At 38.6% G+C, this 20,450-nt stretch overlaps 1 protein-coding gene across 2 annotated transcripts; it reads left to right on the top strand.

The window, feature by feature from the left end:
* The first annotated feature begins 1,314 nt into the window (after window positions 1-1,314).
* LOC109236422 (UPF0496 protein At3g19330-like) lies at window positions 1,315-5,790 on the top strand. 2 transcript variants are annotated; one of them, XM_019402605.1, is made up of 4 exons: window positions 1,315-1,469; window positions 1,875-1,964; window positions 3,036-4,111; window positions 5,215-5,790. In XM_019402605.1, the coding sequence occupies exons 2-3, from the start codon at window positions 1,898-1,900 to the stop codon at window positions 4,094-4,096; spliced, it is 1,128 nt and encodes a 375-aa protein (XP_019258150.1). In that variant the 5' UTR covers window positions 1,315-1,469; window positions 1,875-1,897; the 3' UTR covers window positions 4,097-4,111; window positions 5,215-5,790. The 2 variants fall into 2 exon arrangements, with proteins under 2 accessions (XP_019258150.1, XP_019258149.1); XM_019402604.1 differs by having other exon boundaries at window positions 1,792-1,964.
* Window positions 5,791-20,450: the final 14,660 nt, after the last annotated feature.

The following is a 20,450-nucleotide window of genomic DNA, read 5'->3' as shown; positions in this document are numbered from 1 at the left end:
GCGTGAAACAGGGGATTACACTGTTTTTAAACGGAAAGTGAATCAATTAACATAATAGACTCCTAATATAAACTCAACAAACTCAATTATAACACACAAAAATTGTATTTTTAGTTATAAAAAAGATTCTCAACCAAAAAATACTCCAAAAACATAGCAATCTTCAGAGAAATTATATAATAAATTTGAATACATAAATTATATTAATTAAACAAACATATGAATACATTTATGGCATATAGCGAGATAGTGAATACAATGAAATACATAGAATAGAGCGGGATACATTGAAATACAATGAAAAAAAAGACAGTGAATACAATGAAATACATGGAATACAACGAGATACATTGAATTACAATGAAAAAAAAGACAATGAATACATGAAAATACAGCGTGATACGTTGAAAACACATTGAAATATATTAACCGAAAATCAAGTATCTCAGCCCCAAACTCCGTCATCTTTGTTCAAGAACAAACCCTAATTTTCGGCGAATCCGCCGTCCAGCAAAAACCCTTGTGTTGTGCGCGCCGATCGGAAAAACAGTATATTCCTCAAAACAAATCCCACAATTCACATTATCAGAATCCAAACACTTAGTTTCTTCTTTCTCCAATATTAACATACCTATAGCTTTCAAACAGCAACAAAGAAGAAGGGAGAAGAAAGAAAATAAGAAAAAGAGAAGAAGAAGGAAGTGTAAGTAGTGTTTGAAGTTTGCTCAAATCGGGTATACATTAAACAATTTAAGAGAAAGCAACGTCCGATGGAATTAGAGAAATTGGGATCGGAGAGAACGTAGGTGATGTGGGTGAGAGGAATTTTGAGATTGAGCATCGTGTTTTCAGGGAATGAGGAAGAGAATGGCATGTATCAAAGTAGAGAGAGAAAGAAAATAGTGTAACTGAATAACGTATTTAATGACTTAGGGGTAGGAGTTAACCAACATTAGATATTTTGCTATAAACATTAAAGGGTATCTATAGAATATAATTCTTTTTAAATGATATTTATTTAAAATAAATAAGGTGTTAACATTTGCTATACGAGGTAAGAATTTCTTTTTTAAATACCTATAAACCTATTATTTGTTAAATATTGGGCTCCAAAATTTAGAGGCCTAAGGCACCAACCTTACTACTAATCACATTAGAGCCGGCCTTTTTGCTACAAAAGAAATTGAAGAAAAAGAAAAGAAAGAAGAAATTTAAAGAGAACAATAAAAAAAAAAAAAAAAAAAAAGGGAATGACTTGATTGACCAAGTTTTTAAGGAACTTCTTTTGTTGAAGAAAAAAAAGGCTATTTTGTTTAGTAAAACTTGTTGGTCTGTTTTTAAGGTTTTAAAACAAGTCAACAACACAGGCTTTTCTCTAGATTCTTAGCAGATCACCTTACATCTTCGACGACCCATCTGCCATTTGCTGTCTTGTTAAGAATTTCATTTGGGTGTGTGTTTGATTCAGGGTAAGCAAGTTAGAGCTCTGTGTCGTTTTTTTTCCTTTTCTTTTTTAAAAAAAATTGCTTCCCCTTTAATTTCTTTTCGTGTGCTTTTATCTGATTTAAGTTCTTAAATTTTATCTTCTTTGTTTGAAAAATTCAATTTTCTTCCATTAATACCGATCTCATTTTTGGAGTTGGGGGAAGTGAGTAGTAGTATGTTGTAAATTGTAATTCTTGGAAACTATTGCAAAGCATTATAAGGTTTAATGTTGTAGTTGCTTCTTTAATGTGAGCAATGCAAACTGAAGTGACCAATTAATTTCACTATTGTACCTTACTTTTGCAGATTCTGCTTTGCGCTTTGGATCATTTGATTGATTTTTCCTCTGTATCATCGAATAAATGATCTCTATTTGTGTTGTGTACCAGCACCACACACACAGTGGAAACAAATGCTGCATTGTCTGCGGCGGTTATCATTAACAGCAAAAACTAAGCTCTCCCCTCCAGCTTTGGAAGGTAATTTTTTTTGAATTTAAGTTGTAGTGAAGTACAAAAGAAGCAATTATGTCTCGCCGGTTTCCGTTGTTATCCTAAACTTGAAGCTATGTTAGTTGAAGCATTAAAGATTTGAAAATGAGCAAAGATTCATTATGTATAACTGTTTGTGTGGCACATGGTAGGTGCGAGGCGGGTTGTAATTAGGTACTTGCAGCGGCGGAGCTAGTAGGAGGTAAGGGGATTCAATTAAATCCCATGAAAAATTATAATGCACAAATAGGGAAAAATAATTTTTTTTTGGTTATATATAAGCTGTTGAATCCCCCTGATACAATACAAGGGAAAATTCTAGTGTTGTGGTAAGGGGGTGGGGTGGGGTGGGGGGTGGGGGGTACAAAAGCTGCTTTAGGTAAATAGTGCTTATGCCGGGTGACATTTTAATATTTTTTGAATCCCCTTGTATAAATTCCTAATTCCACTACTGCTTGTAAGCTTCATGTCATTAATAGGAAGTTCAAGATATTTACTTAAGATGAGGAATCTCTGTGGTTTAGACTTGAGTAAACACATGTGGGATTGAGCGAAGTGGCTAGAACGACAAGAAATGCAGCTGCTCCATATACTTGTCCTCTTGGAAAAGCATTAGATATTGGTAGAATCTTTTCCGTACGTATTTCCTGACACCATCTTGGTGGGGTGTTAATGAAATTTTGATCTTACCAAAGAACCAAAAAAAAAGGAAAGAAAGAAAAAGGGTAGAATCCTATCAGATAATTATTTCCTTCAAGAGAGGGATTTGGTAGTAGAGGGAAACTGAGGAAACTTCTTCTTTCATCCCTGAATACTCGCGCATTTGTTCTCTGACAAAGTTGGTGATAGACCGGTGCATCCCCTAAAATTTTTCTATATGGCGTATAATTTCCTTGCCTTTTTTCTGCTGACATTAATTTACTCTTTTTGAATCATATTCTAGTGTTTGATGGTTCAATAGGCACAAAGATGAAATAGAGTGGTTCGAATGAAAGTTTAGCAATTTTCCATGCACCAGGCATATTCTGATTCCTTCAAATCTATGTAAATGAACTGCAGGCGATTTAGCTGATGATAAAACATCAAGTTCCCGAGCTTCACCTACTGTCGACCTCTCACAAGCATATGCACTTGTTGTTGAAGCTTCTTGCAACAAAGAGATCTGGTCCAAGGTGCATCATGTGGTCCCTCCGGACCTGAACGTCAAGGTAGCACAAATTGAATTCCAGGAGGAACTGCTGCAACTAGAGGATGTCCTTAAACCCGACCATGAGTCTGTCCAAAAGACACTTTTGCATATAAGACCAGACGCCCTAAACCAACTTATTACTAACTACCTTGACAGTACTGAGCAAACTGCTTGTCTCTGTATCCTTATCTCTCAAAGTGTGAACAAAGCTCGACTCTTGTATGCCCCAATTCATAAACTTCTTGATGTCCTTGCCCTGGACTTGGAGTCTGTTGGACATTCCCTTTCGCAAGCTCAATATGATTTGGCATTTGACATCTTCCTCCAGTTCGACAGCCTCGCTAATCACTTTCCTGGCCGTGACTCCTATAACTTCAATGATATGTTTGATAGCTCCTTCCAGCTAAAGAAGCAGCTTGAACTTCGTCTACACAAGTCACGTTCAAAGGTCCAACTTCTCCGACGTGCCATCAGAGGCTCAGCCGTATGTTTAGTTGCAGCTACTGTTGGAGTGGTCATATCAGCTGTTATTATAGTTACTCATGGTTTTGCTGCTCTTGTTGCCATCCCAATCTGCCCCGCTTGCCTCCCTTTAAGTATGGAAAAGAAAGAACTAGATCTCATGCAGCTGGATGAAGCAACAAGAGGGATTTTTTTCCTCCACAATCATTTAAATACTATAAAGAGTCTGGTGGGCCGGTTACATGACGCGGTGGAGTCCTACAATGGTACTATTCGCTTTGGGCTAGAGAGTGGAAGAGATCGGTATCACATCCAGGAGGCACTGAAGCAACTTCAGAGGAGACATAGCACTTTCCTTGACGAGCTTCTGGGTCTTGAGCAACATCTTTGTGTATGTTTTGCTGCAATAAGTACGGCTAGAGACCGTCTTCTTAATTATCTCTGTCATCAAAACCAAGCTCCTCGATAATTTGTTCTTAATACTGTAAGTGATCCTTCATGCATTTACGTTTTCACTTTGCTGTGATTCTTTAAAGGGTGCTGGACCTCTCCCAATGAACACGCCAACACGGAAATAAAGGGGGGGGGGGGGGGGGGTATGTGACTGGAAACAAGGAAACTGACTTGGAATTTGATGTTACTTTTGTAAAATGCTCACCCATTTCCTCTAGTATACTTGACATCCACGCTCTTTGCCTATTCAAATGCTATTGAACTATATGTGATCTTATTTACCTTGTATCTTTTTAGCGAAATGTCCTACTTTTTGTCCCTAAAATGTGTACTCTTAGAAAGACTCTATACAATTGATAATTTTAGTATCACATTACCAACTAGGTGCTACCGAAATAATATTTCTTACTATTTACAACAACAACAACTTATACGCCTCAGTCCCAACAAATAGAGAGGGTTTAATAGTATATCTAGTACAAAAAGGGAGCAGGACTTAATGGTTCTTTTCGCTAAAGAAAGTAAAAATGCTTCTCTTCTTCTTGTATGGTACAACTAGTAAGGAAGTAGTTTGTCAATACCTGCACACTGTTAGCTTTCAGTCCTATGTTCCTGCATTATTATTCTATTGTCTTTTTTAACTCTAATTGGTTATAGTCATTCTTGGTTGTATCAGTTTGTCAATAGTTCTTGTTGCAACCAATCTCTCTTTTATAGAAGCATGGTCGAGGTCAAGTGTTGGCATGCGTTGTCTTAAATTAGAACAGAAAAGTTTGAACTACTATCCGGAATTGCTCCGAATGAGAGAAGTCAGCTTTTATTTAATTCATTTCTGAACAACCGATGGTCAAAATCAGAGTTAAACCCAGAAACTTAGTTTCAACAGCATATCTTATATCAGTGTGATCCATTACTGTATCTCTTTTTAATAATGTTGTGACTATGCTCTTACTGAGCGGAGGGTCTACTGGAAACAACGTCTGTATCTTCACAAGGTAGGGGTAAGGTTTACATACACACTACTCTCCCAGACCTCATTTGTTGGATTACACTGGGTTTGTGTTGTTGTTGTTGTTGTTATCTTATATCTGTGTGACTGCGAAGAATGATGTAACTGGTTTTTGTGCTTTCCAGATCGTATACTGCTTGCACCTTTCAGCTCAGTGGAGAAACAATGACTTTTTCCAAAGTCATCATCTAGCGCGCTTCCAGAAAGAAGAAGCTTTTCTTTGGAAACCATATGTCCTGATCAGTGATCACCCCTAATATATATCTATATATATATATATTAATTAGGGGTTCATCTGGTTCTCGGAACCCACTGGCCCGATAAATACAGATTTGTGTTGCAAATGGCCTATTTAAGGGTGAAGCTCTCCAAGCCAGGAAGTTTTCCGTTCCCGGGCTCAAACCCGAGACCACTTACAAAATCTCTTTGGTGAAACAAAAACTTGATGCGAGTGATTACTCTACCACTGCAACAAATTAAATTATTGTAATGTATCAGTAGCACTCAACGGGTTCGAGCCGTGGAAACACAGTCTCTCGCAGAAATGCAGGGTAAGCTGCGTACAATAGACCTTTGTGGTCCGGCCCTTCCCCGTATCTCGCGCATAGCGGGAGCTTAGTGCACCGGGCTACCTTTTTTTATCAGTAGCACTCATTCAGTCATCGTTAACCTTCGAAATTCATTTATGTAATTTCAGCATAGACTGAGATGTACAAGGACTAGTGGCCGGGGGGGGGGGGGGGGTAGGGAGGGAAGAGAAAAGAAAATAGGGAGAATAGTACTTTTGGCCTTGTGTTATTGCTTATTTCCAGTTTTAGTCCCTGTGATATTATACACAGCACATTTAAGTAGTATCTTCTCAAATTCTCTCCAATATCATTGTCCTTCTTTGTATTTTACTGTCAGTTTGTTTTTTTAAGTTCCGTTAGTGGAAGGACCAAAAATACTCGCAGTGCTTAATTAAAAGTTCAATTTGCTGTGTGTAATATCAGAAGGACTAAAACTGGAATCAATAACACCAGGACAAATGATTAAAAAATAAATATGAAAACGGTAGAGTAGAAATAGCCTTTTCTGGGACCACTTTAAATCTTGTCCTTTTTCAAAAAATGTTTTGTAAATACGGCCTACGGTTTTCTTAACAACGTTTGTAAATCTTGTCCTCTAAAAGAACCCTTCTGGTAACAATTCCTAATGGCTCGTTTGGTACGAAAGATAAGGAATAATTAATTCCGTGACTACATTTAAGAAAAATTTATTCCATGTTTCGTTGGTAGAAAAATGCAGTATAATTAATCCCGGAATTGTAGTATTTTTTTTTTATCTCAATGGAAGGGTGGAACAACTAATCCCCGGATAATTAGTTCTGGGATAACTTCTTTCCAACCAAACGACCCCTAACAGTTCTCGTAATTATTGAATACCTACATGGAGAGGTGGCCCAAGTTTGAAGATGACGAGGGCACCATTATTGTCTTAATTTGTGCAGCTGATTGTGGCTAGGGGTGCCGAACCGGATTTGGTCCAAAACGGGTGATATAAAAATGGAACAGCTATCCAACCCGACCTATATTTAATTTGGATAAAAAGTGCATTAACTGGTAGATAATATGGATATCCTGGCTACTTGAATATGATCACTTTTGGGAGAATTTCTAGTTTTTCTAACTTGAGGAACCCCCAATTTAAGTCTCTGTAAATATAAAAGTTAAACTCATTGGTTAAATCAATTTCTTAAGTGGATAATATGGATCTTATCCATATTTGATCCATTTTTAAAAGGTGCATTATCTAAACTATTTTTCAATAGGTAATATGGATGGAGAACTGTTTTTTCTTTATCCATTTTGCCACCACCAGTTGTGGCAATGGTTCTTTAGTTTTGCATTTGGTTAGCTTTGTTCTCGATTGATTTTAGTTTAACTTAGCTTCATTCGACTTCTAAAGACAAAACCAATTATTTAAAAAGAAATAAATGTTCAGCATTTTTCTTTTTGTGATTCTATTCTTCTATTTTCGATGCATTTTGGAAGTATTTTGTTATGTATAAGAAATCACACACATTCTTCCAATAATAGAAGTGAGAAAAGAGATGAATGAAGTTGATTATTTGAGAGAAAGAGAATGCAAAAATGAAAAGATGTTAAGATGAAAAGAAAAGGAAGAGGTAAATCAGAGAGCGGATAACGAAAATTTTATAGTTTTCTTTGCCTCCTATATCTTAAAACATCTCCAACATAATGATAATTTGACTACCCTGATCAATTATTCATAATTCGGTAGCACTAATAATCTGTAGGAAACTTGAAATTAGAATATTATAGTAGCATTTGGACGTTTGTACGAAAAATTTAGTAACAAAGACGGAGACAAGAGGTTGTATATGCTAGTTAAGGTGAGAAAAAGGAAGGCATGTCACCTGGATAAGGAGAAGTGCATCAAAGACGAGGATAATAGAGTATTGATGGAAGAGACGCATATTAGATGTAGATGGCAAATATACTTCCATAAGCTCCTAAATGAAATGGGGGATAGGAGTATTGTGTTGGATGATTTGGAGCACTCCTAGAGTCGTCGTGACTTTGATTTTTGTAGCTTATTAAAATTTGGGAGGTCGAGGGGGCTATGCATAAGATATGCAGGGGCAGGGCGACCAGACCTGATGAAATTTCGGTAGAATTTTGGAAGAGTGTGGGTATAGTAGGCTTGGAATAGCTCACTAGGTTGTTTAACATCATCTTTAGGATGAAGAAAATGCCTGAGGAAGGGAGGTGGAGTATCATGATTTCGGTGTACAAGAATAAGGCTGATATCTAAAATTGCAACAACTATAGGGATATCAAGCTGCTGAGCCACACTTTGAAAGTTTGAGACAGGGTGGTGGAAGCGAAGGTGAGGAGGAGCATGTCTATTTTTGAAAATAAGTTCGGATTCATATAGGGACGTTCGACTACTGACGCCATTCACCTTGTAAGGAGGTTGGTGGAGAAGTATAGGGAAAGGAAGATGGCTTATATAATATTCATTGATCTAGAGAAATCATACGACAAAGTCCCGAGGGAGATTCTATCGAGATGTTTGGAGGTTAGGGGTGTTCCTATGGCTTACACTAGGGTGATTAAGTACATGTATGATGGAGTAAAACACGACTGAGGACAATGAGAGAGAATTCTGACCACTTTCCAGTTGTGATGGGATTGCACCAGGGGCCAGCTCTTAACCCATTTTTATTTGACTTGGCGTTGGACACACTGACACACCACATTCAATAGAAAATGTCATGGTGTATGTTATTTGAGGATGATATTGTACTAATTGACGAGACGCGAGGCGGTGTTAACACATAAGAGGTTTGGAGATAGACTTTCTGGAGTCTAAAGGTTTCAAGCTGAGTAGGATCAAGATAGAGTACTTGGAGTGCAAGTTCAGTGATGAGACCGATTGAGTGGACGTGAGGCTTGATACACAAGTCATCCCTAAGAAATATAGTTTCAAGTACCTCGGGTCTATTATTCAAGAAAATTGGAAGATTGATGAGGATATCACACATCGTATTGGAACGGGTGTGGGTGAAATGGAAACTCGTATATAGTGTTCTATGGGATAAGAATGTGCCACATAAACTTAAGAGTAAGTTTTACAGAGTGTTTGTTAGACCAACCATGTTGTATGGAGCAGAGTGCTGGCCAGTCAAGAACTCCTATGTCTAAAAGATGAAAGTAACAAAAATGAGGAAGTTGAGATGGGCGTGGGCATACCAGGATTGATAAGATTAGAAATGAAGAAATTAGGAACAAGGTAGGAGTAGCCTCAGTGGAGGACAAGATGTGGGAAGCGACTCTAAGATGGTTTGGGCATGTGAAGAGGAGAAACACAGATGCCCCAGTGAGGAGGTGTCAGAGGTTGGTTGCAGTGGGTCAGAAAAGAAGTAGAGGTAGGCCAAAGAAGTACTGGGAAGAGGTGATTAGGCAGGATTTGGTGTTGCTCCAGCTCACTGAATACATGACCCTTGATAGGAAGGTGTAGAGGTCGAGAATTAAGGTACAAGGTTAATAGGTAGTTGTGTGTGTCTTCTATGTACCAGTAGGATTACTAGTTAGCATTGTATTCTATTATTGATAAATCTCTATTACTACATGTTGTTCATTACACTTGTTTTCTTAATATCTTGATGGTGTTACTGCTTGTTGCTACTGCTTTCTTTCATCTTTTCTTAGAGGTCTTTCGAAAATAGCTTCTCTATCGTCAAGGTAGGCCGTAGGAGCAAGGTCCACATGCACACTATCCTACTTGTGGAATTATATTGGATTTGTTGTTTTTGTTGTATAGTAGCAAACAAAGAGAGGGTAGTCTCGTCTCCATAATACCATCGTAAAAATACATGTATATATTTTTGTATTATTCTCCTTCTTTGTTCTTTTCCAACTTATATTTTATGAATCTTAGTTATTTCTACTTCTTTTGTTGTGTTCTCTTTCTTTATTATTCTTTTATCGTTCAGATTATATTTTGTGAATCTTAGTTATTTCTACTTCTTTTATTGCAACCGATCCTCCATCTCTTCCCTCCTCTCTCTTTCATCTCTAATCCTCATCTTCTTTGCGTTTCATGAAACACCCCAAACCACCCTACCTTCCATTTCCTCTACTATTGTCATTTTGATCATCTAAAACTAAAAGAGTAAACGACTTATAACACTATTGGTATGTTGTCATTGAAACTTGAAGTGGAATGAAAAGAGAATGGTATTTGTATACAGTTGAAATCAGAGAGCTCGATTTCGAAGACTGAATTGTACTCCGAATTCGAGTTCTGGAAGCTCGAGGTGACAATCAAGCCAGGCCCGGATAAGCACATCTCGAGAATTAAATCGAGGACCGGTCATGATCTTTCTCGAGGGCGCTTAAGAAAGAGCGGGAATTTCCAAGAGCACGTGGGTCAGGACATAAATTATAGGATACGACTTGTACGAAATAGTACAAGTCCGTACTAGGTTGTTATACAGCTGTACCAGTAGAATTTTTTTATTATAATTAGAAATGTACCATATTAGGGTTTTCCCCTCCTATATAAAGGGGACCCCAATTATTTATAAGGATATCTCATTCACTGCAATAGAACATTCCACTCTGCTTTTCTTGTTTACCGTGCTCAATATTTGTTCTTTAGCTTTATTGTCTTTACTTTACTGTTCATACTTTATTGTTCTTAGCTGACCTCGAGGTCCCTGGGAAAATCGAGCTCGAGGTTCTTACTGCTGTAACAACACTGGTTTGGTCCATTAATTCTTCTTACTCAAATTCAATATTACTTGTATATTCACTAGTATTAGAATATATCACACATCTTTAAAATCACAAATTATCTTTAATTGTTACTCACATTTTTCGAGGTAAACAGTTTGCCGCCCACCGTGGGGCTGAAGATAGTAGTGTTATTTTAGTACTGGTTTTCTGATAACATACGTTATTCTTCACACTTTTTCTTGTCATAGTTTCTTTGTTTTTATGCTAAGATATGTCTAGCGCACAAAACGCACCTGCCCATGATAGTGAGGGACTCGGAGAAAACAGCAGCATAGGGGTCGGTGTACCACCCATAAACCCCGAGGGAGTGCCAAATATGGGGCCCGTTGATATCAGTTCACATAATGCTCTAAACACGGGCGCATGCACAGATCCCGTAAGGAATGCGCACAGGAAAGCCCGAGCCGGAGGCCAGGAAACACGAGGAATGGAAGAAGGATGAGTCAGCCTCCAAGTGATATTCGAGATGCCGCAAGCTCAGCAAGTCGCCATCGCTCAACTTCAGAGTCAGAACATAACTCCAAACACCGCCGAACCAGCGTGCTGAACCAACGCTAGAAAGGCCTGATGAAAATGGCTCGGGGACTGACCCCACAATCATGAAAATTCTTGAGGAACTGACTAAAAGGATCGAGTCAGGAGAAAAGAAGATAGAAGACAATGATAAGAAGGTGAAAACTTATAACTCCCGGGTAGACAAAATACCGAGAGCACCTCCTGTTTTGAAAGGTCTAGATGCCAAAAAAATTCATACAAAAACCTTTCCCCCCAAGTGCGACTCCAATGCCTATTCCCAAGAAGTTTCGCATGCCCGACATACCGAAATATAATGGAACAACTGACTGGAACGAAGATATTACTTCATACACTTGTGGAATCAAAGGAAATGACTTGAATGACGATGAAATCGAGTCAGTATTATTGAAAAAGTTTGGGGAAACACTGTCAAAAGGAGCTATGATCTGGTATCACAACTTAGCTCCTAACTCTATTGATTCATTTGCTATGTTGGCGGATGTCTTCGTGAAAGCACACGCCGGGCCTATAAAGGTAACCACAAGAAAATCAGATGTCTTCAAAATAAAACAAAGGGATAACGAGATGCTAAGTGAGTTCGTGTCTCGGTTTTAGATGGAAAGAATGGAATTACCACCGGTCTCCGATGACTGGGCGGTTTAGGCCTTTATGCAAGGTTTGAATGAAAGAAGCTCGATTGCATCTCGACAGCTAAATCAGAACTTGATCGAATATCCAGCTGTGACATGGTCAGATGTGCACAATTGTTATCAGTCAAAAATCAGGGTCGAGGACGAACAATTGGGAGCCCCCTCGGGCTCAGTTCATTCGAACATATTGTCACACCTCCTTTTTCCCACCCAAGGGGGGATATAAGGGAGTTTTTCCAATTTAAGTGACATTAATTGAAATGGAATTATTTTTATTTCATTTTAGAGTCGCCATTTGGGATAATTTATTTGGTGTCCCAAGTCACCGGTTTATTTTAAATCCCAAATCGAGGAGAATTTCGACTTTATTTAAAAGTCTGCGAAACCAGAAATTCTAGATAAGGAATTCTGTTAATCTGGGAGAAGGTGTTAGGCATTTTCAGGTTCCGTGGTTCGAGTACAGTCACTTAAACTATTAATAATTGTCCTATTATCTAATGTACTACATGTTTTAAATCTATTGTGCATTTTTAGCTTTATAATGTCTTTTAATCATTTTAAGCGCTTTTAGGATTTATGGGATTATTTCTTGAACAAGTTACGATTGTCGTACACTTGCCACTTTGGAACACACCGCAAACCACGCTACATGAAATGCACCCGTGATTCGTGATATGTTTATTTTTATTATTGTTCGAAGTTGTTATGATCGGGTCACGTGAAATGCACACCCGAATTTGGGAATTAGGTATCATGACTATGCCACGGGAACCGTACCCATAGTCACGATGATTTATTATAAAACGCGCCTAAAGCAAACTACGAATGTTCAAAGTATTTTTCTACATTAGTTTTTGCATTTATGTGAGGGCCATAGATTATGGGATTTATTTGTGAATGACACACCTCAATTTATTCAAGGAAGAGATTGTCCTCAACTATAGCAAACTAAGAATGTTCATTTTTAAAACTATAATGACCCGACCGGTCGTTTTTAGCCCTAGCACGTCGTTCAGCAGTCTGAGGCCATAAGCAGCTTCATTTCAGGTGTTATGACTTGTACGCGTGGTCGGAATTGAATTTCGGGAAGTTCGGAGTGGATTTGGGAAGAGAATTCTCATTTCAGAAGCTGAAAGTTGAACGAATGAACTAGGATCGGATTTTTGAGTAAACAACCTCGGAATCGGGATCTGAAGGTTCCAGCAGTTTCGTATGATGATTTCGGACTTGGGCATATGCCCAGTTGGGGTTTTGGATAACCCGGGAGTGTTTTGGCGCCTATTGTGGAAGTTAGCATTTTAGAAGAAATTTCATAAGTTTGGCTTGAAGTGCATTTCAGTGTTATCGATGTCCGTTTGGGATTCCGAGACTGTGAATAGCTCTGTATGGTGATTCTGGATTTGGGGGCGCGATCGGAAGTGAATTCGGAGGTCCGTAGGTCATTTTGGAGCCATTTGGCTAAAGATAGAAATTTGAAGGTTTTTGAGAAGTTTGACCGGGAGTGGACTTTTTGATATCGGGATCGGAATCCGATTCCGGAAGTTGCAATAGGTCCGTAATGTCAAATATGACTTGTGTGCAAAGTTTGAGGTCAATCGGACGTGATTTGATATGTTTAAGCATCGAAAGTAGAAGTTGGAAGTTCTAAAGTTCATAAAGCTTGGATTGGGGGTTGATTCATGATTTTAGTGTTGTTTGATGTGATTTGAGGCCTCGAGCAAGTCCGTAATGCGTTTTGGGATTGGTTGGTATGATTAGTTGGGGTCCCGGGAGCCTCGGGTGAATTCCGGGTGGTTAACGGATCAAAAATGGATTTTTGGGAAGGCTGAAGCAGCTGGTATCTGGTATTTCCGCACCTGCGAAGTTTTGGCCGCAGGTGCGGAGCCGCAGAAGCGGCCAGGAAGACCGCAGATGCGGATTTTGGTAAGGAAAGCTGGGACCGCAGATGCGGTCAGGGAGCCGCAGATGCGGGACCGCACCTGCGGAAAAAGGGAGCGCAGAAGCGGAAGCTGGACGACTTGGGAAGGAGCCGCAGAAGCGGCGTTTTGACCGCATAAGCGGAGCCGCATAAGCGGAAATAATTCCGCAGAAGCGAAAGTACCTGGAGGCAGAAGGTTTGTTTTTAAACTCGGGGTTGAAGTTCATTTCTCTCATTTATTCAAGGCTTGGGCGATTTTTGGGGAGCTTCAAGAGGGGATTTTCGTCATCAATGTTAAGGTAACTTATCCCCACCTATTTTGAGTTGAATACATCAATTATGTATGGATTTGGGCATGAAAATTTGTATAAAAATTGAGGTTTTGGTGGAAAACCTAGGAAATTATATTCTTGGAAATTGGCCACGAATTTGAGCATGGAATTAGGAGTAAATTATATATTTGAGCTAGTGAAGCCATGGGTAATCTTTATCTTCGAAAAATTTCGGATTTCGGGCACGTAGGCCCGAGGGCATTTTTGTCAACTTTCCAATCGGGGTTAGGAATTGTTTAAGTTGGATTATAATGAGTACCTTAGCGTATATTAATGGATTTGTATAACCATTGGCTAGTTTTGGAGCATTGTGCATTGGTTAAGCCTTCGGAAGAATGTAGAATGCCGGTCATGGGTCTTCGGAGCGAGGTGAGTCTCCTTTCTAAACTTGTTAGAGGGAATTGTCCCCTTAGGTGAGTTAATTGGTTATGTGCTCCTATTGTGGGGGCTACGTACGCACGAGGTGACGAGAGTCCGTGCGTAGCTGCTATTATGCAATTGTCCGGGTAGTCTAGGACCCCAAAAGCATGCTATACTTGGGATATTTGCAATCTTATTGACATTTGAATTGTTAAAATCAAATTGAACTAGTAAATAAATTTCAAAAAAGGATTAGACTTCACTTTCTTAAATTGTTAAAAGAGGATTTGGTTTTTATTTGATAAGGTGTTCCCTGATAATTCTTAATTTGACTGTTTGAGCATGTATTCCTGTGTGTACCTGCATCGCATGGATGATTCGCGAGCAGGGTATTTGTTTACTTTATGTTGACCGTGTCGCATGGATGATTCGCGAGCGGGGGAAATAGATGCATCTATTGGTTCGAGCCATTCGACCCTCGGCAGTGCACAATTTATATTTCTGTTGGATCGGGCCGTCACCTCGGCATGATATGCGCATGTTTATATTGCTTACTTGAAATACTTGATGTTGATATTGCCTTTTGGCCTGACATAAATTGCTGAAGATAAATGGAAAGAAATCCTGAAAATCCTTTGTTATTTGTTAAAGGTGTTTACCTATTTTACAGCTTTGTGAACTAGAGCATGCTATATAAATCCATGACTTCCTCACATTTTAGTATATTATTACTGGATCATTAGTAAGTGTCAAAGTTGGCCATCTCGTCTCTACTTCTTCGAGATTAGGCGGGATACTCATTGGGTACACGTTGTTTTCATACTCATACTACACTTGCTGTGCATTTTTGTTGCACAGGTTTATCGTGTGGCTTAGCGGCATAGCGGCATGACGGCGCAGAGACTAGGTGAGCTGTATTTCCTCGAGGTGGTTCCGCAGCTAGTATAGAGCCTCTCTGGATTTTCATTATTTTTCTGTCCAATTGTATTTCGGACAGTTATTGCACTTATTGATTCCTCTTAGAAATCTGCTCATGTACTTGTGACACCGGGTTCTGGGGGTGTATTTGAATTTGTTCGAAAATTTTAAAGGCTGTTTAATATATTTCATTATTCATTCGTAGGAATATACTGAGTATCGTTTTAAACGTAATAAAGAAGTGTTTTCGAAATCATTAAAATTAGAATTTAATTAAGTATTTTAGTGGGCTGGCCTGACAGCGGTGTCCGGCACCACCACGACCCTTAGTGGATTTTGGGTCGTGACAAAAACTAATTTGATGTTCAATATAATTATATACATGATTAGGGTAATACACTAGGCCTTTAATTATTTGAGAAGAAATGGGCCAACGACAGTCCCCGTTTGTTATCTAAGAAAATTCTAAAGGCAAACGGGGCTGGTAAGAACTGGACTCAAAATTAGGCCCTAGAAAGAGGACAAAAAGGGAGGGGATAGAGGGCCTCGTGAACTTGGCAATTTCAATAAGGCCAATACCAGGCCCAACTCCTCAAAGGTAAAATCCATTTTTTATTGTATTGACAAGAGAAATAAATGGATAACAAATTACTGAGGATGATTGGGCTCGGAATTGAGCCCACAAGATGGAAAATGAGCAACAAACAGAATGCCTTAGGTCTAAACTAGACCAAGGCTGCCTCATCTGGGCCAATATCAGGCCCAATTGAGACCCCTCTTCCTCTGAATCAATATATGACCCAACGTATTAAAATTCTAAACAAAATCAGAGGCTAAACATCCATGCCATAAGTCTAATATTAACACTATTTGTAGTAACAAGAAGAGATTTAAATATTACTTGTCCATAAACCACCTTAAACTTAAATTCAGAGTACAACAGGACAAACCATATGCTAATAAAAGAAACGATTATGGAAAATGGCATTAACACCTATTTTAATTTTTCACATTACACAATTTCTGACTTGATATAGGCATAGCACACTTTGATATGAATACATACTGCATATCACTAAACTCATTGGGTCAATACAACAAAAGACTCAATTCCGGAACTTATTCATGCATTATCCTAAACCTAAACATGCCATTAATCTAACAATATTGAAATTCGAGGTGATTCAACTGATAATACCCATGTATACAATGTACAGTCAACAGTTTCCAACAAAGTCCCATTTAATTACAACTGTTAAGCCTAGCGGACTGTCAAGCCATACATGAAACAACTATACTAATTTAAACCTTAAACACCTAAACACTCTGAATACATTACAGAGTGGAACACCAATGTTAGCAATTTTTAATCAAAATTGAGAAAAAGAAATTATGAACCCAAGAAAGGGAGAACAACAGAAAACAACCAGCAAAGAAAGAAGAAGAAAAAGCTGGAGTCATATTCCAAACCAACATGCTACAATTCCATTTTTTATTACTTCAAGGCTCGTGAAGATACCTGGATACAGCAAAGAACAATGAAAATAAGAACTTTAGCAAGGAATGAATGGGAAACAACAGCCAAACAACAGCAGTAACAACTTCAACTAGATCCACACTCAAACCAGAAATTTCAGGCAAGATTTTCTAAGTTTTTGCTAAAAATCAAAGGAAAATAGAACCAGCCACCAATGGAATAGTAGCTGAGTCTTTTGTGCCTTTTTTAGGGTTCTCAAAAATCTTCTGTGTGTGAGGAAAATGTACTATTTATAGGCATCAAAAAAAGCCATGTGCTGAAAGAATAATGGAATTATCCCTTCAGTCAAAAAGGCACCTTTCAACAGAATACAGCTGGCTGCCCCTAATTAGTTTCAGTATTTTTGTACTGGCCAAATAGGGCCAGCTGGCCATATTTTAGAACCTTCTAATCATGGTCTTATCCTATTTCATATTTGTCCACCCCTCTCATGACCCCTTAAGTTTTCTTTTGTTCATTTGACCCCTATAAGTGTCTACTGATTTACAAACTAGGGCAAACACAAACAAGCATGACAATGTCAATGGACAAATCAAACAAATAAAACTAGACATTGATTGAATTCTAAACATCTGAACACTTAAAAAAAAAACCTAAAATGAACTAATTTCATGATGAATCTTTGATTTAAACAACCAAAAATTTAATTGAAACGGCTAATGACAAACTACTCAAACCACAACAAAATGTTCACAAAGCAAATTGAATCTAAGAGACGAACAATGAAGTATGAACTGATATGAAGCATGCAAATCAAAATGATAACAATAACACGAAATAGGCTAATTAACCTAAAGCATGCAACTAAGCACCAAATCGAAAAAGAACAAGAAGAACAACAGCAGGAAAAGAAAAACAATATAAGGAATCTATCCTAAAATTTAATTAATGTTACTGGTTAATTAACCAAAACAAGAAAAGACAGAGATGAATAAAAACCCTAATCAACATATTTTTTTCATTTTTTTTTGTTTTCAACGGGTGTGGACTAGAACATAGATAAAATAAAAATAAGAACAAGAAAACAAGGAGAAGGTAACACCTAATGAGGATCAGGAAGAAAGGAACGGACCCCGGGCTCGTACAAGGCTGGCCAGACTCTTGGTCATGCTTTGAAATGGGTCCAAAGAATACAATAAGCAATCGTTCTTGCTGAGAACGATTACTTAATGTATATTTTAGACTCAAGTCGTGTCTTGAAGCTTCGAAGGATCAGAAGAAAAAAAAAATAACTAGGGCTCCGGTTTTCCAAATCTGAAATTGGTGGGATTTAGTGAAAACTAATGATGGATTTTGGAATAAGGGGGGATGAGGATTGCATGGTGTAATTTTGGGGTGGTTTGGAGATCGGCCGCCACCGTGAAATAATTTCCGGCGGGAGGCGGCTAGGGTTTAGGCCGGGTGGAATTGGGAGCGTTTGAGGGCGGCCAGTTTAGGTTAGAGACGGGAAACGGAAGTGAAGGGGGGGGGGGGTCTCTAGGGTTTGACAGGGTTCAGACAGTTTTATAGGGGAGGGAAGGCCAGTTCTCATCTGTTTGATCAAACGAGATCAATGGCTAGGATTAGCGTTACTAAACGATGCCGTTTGAGGTTAAAGAGCGAGCTGGACCGAGTATATTTGGGTATTGGGCCTGGGCGAAATTGTGAATTCAACAATTGAACTGGGCCAATTTTAAAGATTGGCCCAATTTCAAAGATACAAGACCAAATACATTTCCCTAATTTTCTTTTCTTTGTTTTCTTTTTCTTTTCTTTAATTAATTAAAATCTTAAATTAATCTAATTTGAAAAATTAATCTAATTATATAATTATAGTATTTAAAAAAATAGTTGATCCTAAATTAATAGGAGAAAATTACTAATCTAAAATTTTAAGCTAAAAATGTAAAAATGAGCAAAATTTTGTGATTTTTCATTTTGATAAAGCAATTAATTAACTAATTAATCCTAAAATATGAACACAAAGTCTAATATGCAATGCATGATATTTTTGATATTTTTGGGGTATTTTCATTTTTTTAATAAAAATTAAACGTGCACAAAAATGCAAACAATTAATAAAATCCTACAAAATCCTATAAAATGGCAAATAATGGGAAAAATCTATTTCTTTAATTTTATAGGAGTATTTTGAATAGGGAAAAAATCACATGCTCGCAGCTGCCCCTCTTTGCTTGGAAACACGAAGAGTTTTTGGGCAAAGATAAAATGAGCAACTACGGACGATTTTTGTCCGTTTGAAACTCCATGGGAAGCATTTTTTTTTTTTGGAAAAAGTTTGACTGAACCTTGCTTCGAAGGCTGCCTACATATCCTTGGCTATAAAGGAATTAGGTCAGTGTAGTTCTGGAAGTTTTGGTAGCTGGGACTACTGAGAAACTGTGATTTCACTGCTGTTGCTGCTGTTTCTGCTTGCTGAGCTCCTTATTACACCAAAATGAAAAATGAAAAATGAAAAGCTAAACTAGCTAAGCCTCTCAACTATGAGTTACAAGATTCCTATCTATAAACCTTCTAAAGCTTGATCTTGAGTCTTGGCTGGTTCTTCCTGCAGACTCTGATCTGAATCTTGATGCTCGTTGGCTGCAACCGCTGGTTCATTCTTCTTCAGCTTTTCGGATCAAGGCGGGACATGTAAAGCTTGTGACTTCAATCATGTATTGAGCAGTCCGCATCTTTTCTCCGCTTCTACACATAAGATGGGTACTCCCGATATTGTCTTGGGAATTTTAAGTATATATAGTAGCGTACTGGACTCCATCTACATAAGTAGAAGCATTCAAGAATCACTTGACAGTTCTTATTTCTATTTTCTGACTCTCATCTTGTTAACTTTCAACTTCTTTTCTTGTTCTTCTTTTCTTTTATTTTGATTGAGACTTCTTCTTCTGGTCATCTCAACCTCATGCCTTATGGTAAAAACCCATTCAGGAACCCAAAACAAACTAACGAATAAAATTTTTCTGCCCCACTTTTCACTAGGAAAATTTCGTGAGTTATTGCAACAAAAATCTAAGCTATTTCTTTATTGAGAGCAATAAAATCAGGGTTGTATATCCTTGAGAAAAAGAGATGAGGGAGTGGAGACCCTATTTCAAAAACGAAATCAAATGGGATCGGAGGCCCTAAGTTGGAAAAATTACCAGGTTATGCTGGGATCAATTAGGGAGTGGGACCCTATGCTGGAAAAGATTACCAGGTTATGCTGAAAAAATCACCAGATTATGCCGGAAAGGTCCTCGGGTTATGCTGGGAAAGTCATCGGGTTATGCCGGAAAAGGTCCTCGGGTTATGCCGGTAAAGTCATCGGGTTATGTCGGAAAGGTCCTCGGGTTATGCCAGGGAGGTAATCGGATTATGCCGGAAAAGGTCCTCGGATTATGTCGGGGAGGTCATCGGGTTATGCCGGAAAAGGTCCTCGGGTTATGCCGGGGAGGTCATCGGGTTATGCCGGAAAAGGTCCTCGGGTTATGCCGGAAAGGTCCTCAGGTTATGCCGGGGAGGTCATCAGATTATGCTGGAAAAAGTCCTCGGATTATGTCGGGGAGGTCATCGGTTATGCCAAAAAAGGTCCTCGGTTTATGCCGGAAAAGGTCCTCGGGTTATGCCGAAAGTCATCGAGTTATGCCGGAAATGTCCTCGGGTTATGCCGGGAAAGTCATCGGGTTATGTCGGAAAGGTCCTCGGGTTATGCCGAAAAGGTCCTCGGGTTACGCCGGCAAAGTCATCGGGTTATGCCGGAAAGGTCCTCGAGTTATGCCGGGAAAGTCCTCGGATTATTCCGAAAAGGGTCCTCGGGTTATGTCGGAAAGGTCCTCGGGTTA

The sequence above is a fragment of the Nicotiana attenuata genome, unplaced genomic scaffold (genome assembly GCF_001879085.1).
Source record: "Nicotiana attenuata strain UT unplaced genomic scaffold, NIATTr2, whole genome shotgun sequence".
NCBI classification, from domain to species: Eukaryota; Viridiplantae; Streptophyta; class Magnoliopsida; order Solanales; family Solanaceae; genus Nicotiana; species Nicotiana attenuata.
Note: the sequence above shows the minus strand (reverse complement) of the source record. Positions and strands in the feature narration are given on the sequence as shown.

What these genes read in the sequence shown, in the direction of transcription:
- LOC109236422 (XM_019402605.1), top strand. Translation starts at nt 1,898, where the DNA reads ATGCTGCATTGTCTGCGGCGGTTATCATTAACAGCAAAAACTAAGCTC. An exon ending in CTCCCCTCCAGCTTTGGAAG is followed by an intron (nt 1,965 to 3,035) that starts GTAATTTTTTTT and finishes AATGAACTGCAG; the next exon opens with GCGATTTAGCTGATGATAAA.